We start from the raw sequence: 6,795 nt of genomic DNA, 5'->3' as shown, positions 1-6,795 counted from the left end.
AATCATACTAAACAACGATGAAAATGACTGAACTTAAGTCAAGCATATCAATAAGAGAGTCTGAAAAACATAATGTTGAGGGAAAAAACAGACACAAAACAATACACACTACATGAATCTATTAATACAAAGTTCAAAAATGGGTAAAACTATGTATGTAAACTAAAAACCTGATATAAAAAACCCATTTAAACAAATCATTAAAAACCTAACAATTATAAGGAGCTTTGGTGGTTAATTTTACGTGTCAACATGGCTGGGCCTTGGTGCCCAGTTGTTTTTTGGTCTGATCCATTATTCTGGATGTTTCTGTGAGGGTGTTTTTGGATGAGATTAACATTTAAAGCAGTGGACTTTGAGTAAAGCAGATTGCCCTCCATAATGTGGGTGGGCCTCATCCAATCAGTTAAAGGCCTAGAGAGAACAAAGACTGACATCCTCGAAGCCAAAGGAAGTTCTGCCAGCAGACTTGAACTGCAACATCAGCTCTTCCTGGGTCTCCAGCCTGCCGGCCCACCCTGCAGATTTTGGACCTTCCTGCCTCCATAATCATGTAAGCCAATTCCTTAAAATCAATCTCAATTAAAATTAACAATTAAAAAGTATGTATATATACACATGTGTACACATCCCATTGGTTCTGTTTCTCTGGAGAACCCCTGACTAATGTGGTAGGTAAAAGTTTTTTGAAATATTAATATGAATAGACGAGGCAAAGGCTATAGGGCAAAGAAATAAAATAAATATGAAAGTAAAAGATAAAGGATTAAAATGACAGGGAGCTAAGGAGAAAAAGTTGAAAATAAACCAGCACATGAGGTAGATGACGATGAATAAAAGTGAGGGCAAGAATAAAACCTAATGTTAAAATGATTGGGGGGAAATATCTTTAAAAACAAATAAAAACAAAAACCATGGGAGTGGAAATGAGAGAAAGAAGTGAGCTAAAAGCAGAAGTTTGTGGAACCCAGTGTGAGGAATCGATTTCCCCACAGTGTCGAGACCCATTGCCATGGTGACATCCGTCCCAGGCAGAGTGGCAGGTGCCCTTTCTCACTCTCCTTTTCTCTGATGTCTGGAGGAGCCAAGTCCTGACTGCGGCATCCTTTGCTGCCTGTACCTGTTGGGGCTGGGCCATAGCTTCTCCCTCTAAATATCTGGAGGTGGCTGGGCTGCTGGTCCATGACCAGCCCTAGTATATCCCCCATCAGCCCGCATCCCAAAGTAACCACTGCTGATGTCTTTGTGTATTTCCTTTTAGTCTTTTTTTCCACTTGCATATTTGTATATTTACAGCATCCAGCTTATGCTCTATATAAGGTTTGTATTCTGCCTTTTTTCCATCATATTGCATCATAAGCCTATTACTGAAAATTTGTCAGACTTGATTTTTGATACATACATAATATTCCATTATATATCATTCATTGGTTGTCCCACAAATATTTGTTGAGTGCACACAATATATCAGGTGGTGTGTGGCTTGTGCAAGGTCACACTTAATTAGCAGCTAGTGTACAACAAATGGGTGAGTCAACGAATGCAGTGCAGGAGGCATTTTCTTTACCACTCAGAGGTGCTAATTGCTGATTTCCAGGTTCACAGCTGTTCCAGGTAACTGAACTTGCCTGTATGAATGGGAGGAGCACCACTGTATTTTAGAGGGACCAAATTCTAAACATTCCCCCTTTGGATTTCCTGGTGGAGGCGAAGGAAAGCTTTCGGACCAGTACTTACTTGTCAGAGACAACATAGCAATCCTCTTCCATGAGCTGCTTCTTTACTTCTTTAGTTATTTTTTCAAGAGGTAATACATTCATATGGTTTTAAATTCAAGACAAAATAATCTATACAATGAAAAAGCTCATTCCCACCTGTTCCTCATTGGCCAGGTACTCACCTAAGGTAACCATTTTATTAGGTTTTTTGTGTGTATTATTCTATAGTTTCTTTATGCAAATACAAATACACATGCTTATTTTTTTACTTTCCAACAAAAAAAGGTAATCTACAATTTATATACTTTAGCACCTTGCTTTTTGCATTTAACAATATTTCTCGGAGATAGTTCCATGTAAATAAAGATCTTCTTTCCTTGATCTTTATTAGTCTTATAGTTCTATTACTCCTATACAGTATTCCATTATATAGTTAGCCATAACTTCTAATCAATCCCCTATTAACAGACATTTGAATTTGCCACTAGGTTTGTCATCCCAAACAAAGCTGTGTTGACTAACCTGCTGCATATTTTATTTTATACACGTAATTGCTGGATCAAAGGGTAAATGCGTTTGTAATTTTTGACATAAATTTTTTGATATAAAGCCACATTACTTTCTATAGGGGTTGTGCCAATATACATTCCCACGAGCAACATTCTTGATCCCACCTTTGGCCAGGAACCCAGGATGATTGTTTATTGAGTCGGCAAGCTGAGCATCTGCTCTACACCACGCCCCGTGCTAAACAACCACAAAGCAAAAAATAAGATGCTGTTGGTACCTGCTTTTGAGTAGAGGGAGAGACAAACTTATTGAACAGCCAAGTCAATATGTGACAAGACACTGTAGCATCATACAAGAAGTACTATAAGAACACGGACAAAGGGATGATTTATTCTGCAAAGAAATCTTCAGAGGAGGCAACACATGAGCTAGGCCCTGAAAGACAAGCAAGTTGCCACGAGGAGAGAGGTATTCGAGATATAGGGCCCATAAACAGCTGCCTAGAAGCTGATTCCAAGGACCATGGACAGAGTGCATCGATGGAGCATGAGGAATTAAGGTTGGAGAGGTGAGCAAACATGAGAGAGAGATTTTAGTTGACTGAGTCTTCATCCCCCAAAAAACTGAGCAGTCTCTGTGGGCTTGTGGCAGTGATGTGGTCAGATTGTCTCCCAGCCACACTGTCTGCCTGCTCTATCCCTCTGGACTCCAGCATGCCAAGAGCGTGGTAGTGTGTGTCCACTTCACCCTAGGGATCCTTTGATGCCTTTACTCAGACCTCACAATAGCTCCCAGGTAGGCCAGTTATGATGCAAGAAAAACCCATGTCTGTCCCTTGGGTTCCCACTAAACTGTCTTAGAAAGAAACTCCAGGTATTGACAGCTCCCATCCTGGCCTATTGCCGGAGTATGATCAGAGAATGGGAGAACAGATGTCAGAAGATTGGCAGAGAGAGGGCTAAAGATTCAAGAGCCCAAGAAAGGAAGACTGCAGAGGGGAAGCCAAATAAGAATGGAACACCAGTCAGAACATTCTACACCAGCGATTCCTTTCAGGATAAAGACTTCCTGTGCTTCCAAGGGGATCTATGTTCTGCTTCACCGTTGGGGTGAGTGTAACCTGTGCTTCCAGTCTATTCCTTCCCATCCATCTCCAACCGAGCCCACTCCGTGGTTACAGAAACACTCGTCACAGTGGCCCTAGCCTGACTAAAGTATAATCACCTTTTGTGAGGTTTCCCACTTCAAAAAGGATAACTAGGAAGATTCTTGCTGGAATTCTAATACACCTGCCTCTCTGCCTTCCAGGATATGGACAAATTTCTACAAATCTGACCCACGCATTGCCCTCGGGAAATACTCCCCCTTGGAAAAAGAGATTCTAGTAAGTGCCCTGAAGTTTATACATGGGATGGCCTGCTGAATCCAAGCAGTTAGGCTACAGGGAGCCAGAGGTTCAAAAACTACCGGCAATAGAGATGTAAGAGTCCCAAACAGTGGACTCGAGTTGGCTGAGTCTGCTAGCAGCTTCCACACCTGCATTGCAAAATGCTCTCTTATTTCAAAGTCCCAGTTAGGAATATAACTATGAGTGATAACAAATGATGGGACCCGCCATCTCTTGAGCCCTTGCTTTGCACTGGTTGCTTTCAGATATGTTGTCATATGGAGGCCTCACATTGGCCCTGTAAGGTCAATAAAATTCTTTCAAATGCGTAGTACGTAAGAAGGAGAGTCAGGATTTGAACCCAGGCTTGTCTGACCCTAAAGATCTGGCCTCTTTCCCCCTACACACTCAGCAGTGGAGAGAGAAAGTGCCACTAGGTAATCCTTTCTGTGGGTGTCCCCTGCTCCTGTGCCCTTGAGATTTTAACAATCCTTTCCCTTGTAAGCGTCTAGGTGGCATTCACACTGTAGCAGCAAGAAGATTTCTGACTTACAAGCAAGAGGAAGAACGGAAAATGCTCAAGGAACTACAGTTGGTATCTTCAGACTACAAACAGGCGATGGAATATAAAAAACAACATTATCCTCCTTGTACCACTTGTGGGCCCCTAGAAAAAATATGGACGGCAAAGGTGATTGTGCCCCCAGAGGAGTTCAAAATGCCACAACGAGAGAGGCTAAACATCAGCAAGCACATAGAACGGATGCAGTTTGCTCGAGCCCTGAGAAATAAGCAGCTTTTACCCTACATTGAAAGGTTTAGGAGCTCTTCATTTCTGTCTGGAGGGGGCCTGGGCCCAATGGCAAAAGATGAGGCCGGAATAGACGAGGACGATGCTGACGCTGATTGCTGGGATGATGTCAAGCCAGAGGAGAGAGACAAGGCAGAGAACAAAAGCACAAAAAGACAAGAAATAAAAATGAACGTAATTTTCAAGTCAGAAGAACCAAAGAAATGTCTGACATATCACCCAAATGATCGGAAACCATTCCTCTCCACAAAGAAAGCGGAACGGTCCATCACTGGCTTAACGAACCGAAATCTTTTCCACTTAGCTGAATTCCCTGGAGACCTAATGCTAATGAATCAGGATTTTATATCACGGGGAGTCCACTCCAGTGGTGCCACGAAGGCCAACCACCTGGAAGAAGTCTGGAAATAGTACACGCACAAAGCTGCTTGTCACCATTATTAAAGTTTTATTTATTCCCCATGGTAACTGAGTGTCCTGGTCCTTGTTACTCCTGCAGCTCTACCCCAGGTGCCTTCCTTCTCTGTCTTCTTTTGGGACCTCATCTCCAGGAGGTCCTCAAGGTAAGACTTAGCTACTGAGGCTTCCTGGTTTCAAGCAACTCTTTTCTCTCAGCTCCCACCCTCAACAACAGCCCAGGCCTTTCCAGGATGCAAGTTCCTCCTTTCACCTATCCCCATGGGGTGTGTATCAGTTATCTATTTCTGTGAAACAAATCACCCCAAAATTTAGCGGCTTAAAACAAAAATCATCAATTTAGCTTATAATTCTAGGGGACAGCAATTCATGCTGGGCTCAGCTGGGCAGTTTTCCTGGTCTCACTGGGTTCCTTATGTGTCTGCAGTCCACTACAGGTCAGTTAGGTGACTCTCCTTCTGGAGATGACAACTATCAGCTGGGCCAATGGGAGTGACTGGGCCTCGTGTTTCCTTCCTCCAGCAGGCTAGCCCAGGCTTGGTCACAGGTCCATTGTAGGATTCAGGAGGGTAAGTGGAAGTTTGCAAGGTCTTTTGAAGCCAAGACTTAGAACGAGCACATCATTACTTTGTCACATCACTGTTGGCCAAAGCAAGATACAAGCCCTGTCCAGATGCAAGGGTGGGTAAATGGACTTCATCTCACGATGGGGGGTGTTGCAAAGTCATACTGCAAAGGCATGAACACAGGAAGGCAGGTACGGTTGGGGCTGTGATTGCTATCAATCTACTACAGAGTTCCTGGAGCTGGGACCAGCCTGTAGCCCAGAAGGGGAAAAGAACGCTACTCAAGGAGGAGGCTGCCTGGGCCTAAATATTAGAGGTCTGTTTTATCCTCTCCACTTCTTGCCTAGGCATGCAGCTTCTACCTTGGAAGGCATGCAGCTGGCCCATTCCTGGCTTTATCTCTTTGCTGCCCTCCTCTTCAATGCAGTCAGGTGACCTGCACCTTTCCCATCAAGTCAAGTGCAGGCACAGGACACACAAGGCTGTAGCATGCACAATTCCTTTGGGCATGTCACGAGGAGGGTCCAAGATCTCTGAAGTCAGCTATTGCTACCCCCATTAAGGCCCTGCCTATGCCCCGAGGTGGCAGATCTAGGAGATAACAACTGGGACAGCACATTCAGCATTTGAATAGCATGAGCATTCATTTCTTGTCTGCATCTGAAGCACAGAAGGATCCCTCAGTTAATCACACTTTGTCCTCAGCAATTCTGCACACAATTGGAAAGACACTGAACTTGTCCACAGGGCCCACAGCTGCCTGGGACAAGGCCAACTTTCTTTCCAGATCGCTCCTTTCATTGGGATTCTCACAATTGGCTCTTTCAGAACAACAGCTCCCCTCCAAGCAGAGGGAAACTCATTAGCGGGAGGCTCCACCCTCTCTCATTTTCCTAGATGACCCCATTGGCCACAGCTAAAAGTTAAGAGAAAAGTATTACTTGAAGTATTGTATCTGTAGCTGCTATTGCCAAGACAGCAATTCAAGGAAATGCAGCATCATTCCAAAGTCATCGATGGAAGAATTGGTATAAACCAAAGAAATGTGCCAACTTTTAACTGAGGCAAAGTTGGAAATCGGACAGAAGGCAGATATTATTTCCACTGTTGATATAACTTCCGGAATGTACATAAAATTGTGAATATCAAAGCAGCACATGAAAACTCAAACTAGCTTGAAAAAATTTAAAAACTATTCAGCTGGATCCTAAAAGTTGCTTAAGATCAGCGATACAACGTGGTAGAAAGTTCTTTGAATGAGGAGTGAGGAGATCAGTGCTCTTCTAACAGCTCCGCCACCACCCAGCCCTGTGGTGTGGGTAAGCCATTAGGCTGTGATTCAACTTCTTCATCAGTCAAGGGAGTGCATCAATCTGGAGGACCACC

General features: G+C 43.6%; 1 protein-coding gene across 1 annotated transcript; it reads left to right on the top strand.

Moving 5' to 3' along the window:
• Positions 1-3,119: 3,119 nt before the first annotated feature.
• Positions 3,120-4,837, top strand: C6H10orf120 (chromosome 6 C10orf120 homolog). Its single transcript, XM_014794069.2, has 3 exons — positions 3,120-3,337; positions 3,537-3,612; positions 4,121-4,837. The coding sequence occupies exons 1-3, from the start codon at positions 3,138-3,140 to the stop codon at positions 4,835-4,837; spliced, it is 993 nt and encodes a 330-aa protein (XP_014649555.1). The 5' UTR covers positions 3,120-3,137.
• Positions 4,838-6,795: the final 1,958 nt, after the last annotated feature.

The sequence above is a fragment of the Ceratotherium simum genome, chromosome 6 (assembly GCF_057802395.1).
Source record: "Ceratotherium simum simum isolate JZ-2026a chromosome 6, ASM5780239v1, whole genome shotgun sequence".
NCBI lineage: Eukaryota > Metazoa > Chordata > Mammalia > Perissodactyla > Rhinocerotidae > Ceratotherium > Ceratotherium simum.
The sequence above is the reverse complement of the archived record's forward strand: the minus strand, read 5'-3'. Positions and strand labels throughout refer to the sequence as shown.

Bases quoted from the DNA above. Each gene is read 5' to 3' on its own strand.
- C6H10orf120 (XM_014794069.2), top strand. From the start codon at position 3,138: ATGATCAGAGAATGGGAGAACAGATGTCAGAAGATTGGCAGAGAGAGG. The intron at 3,338-3,536 runs GTGAGTGTAACC...TCTGCCTTCCAG, and splicing joins TGTTCTGCTTCACCGTTGGG to GATATGGACAAATTTCTACA. The intron at 3,613-4,120 runs GTAAGTGCCCTG...TTCCCTTGTAAG, and splicing joins CCTTGGAAAAAGAGATTCTA to CGTCTAGGTGGCATTCACAC.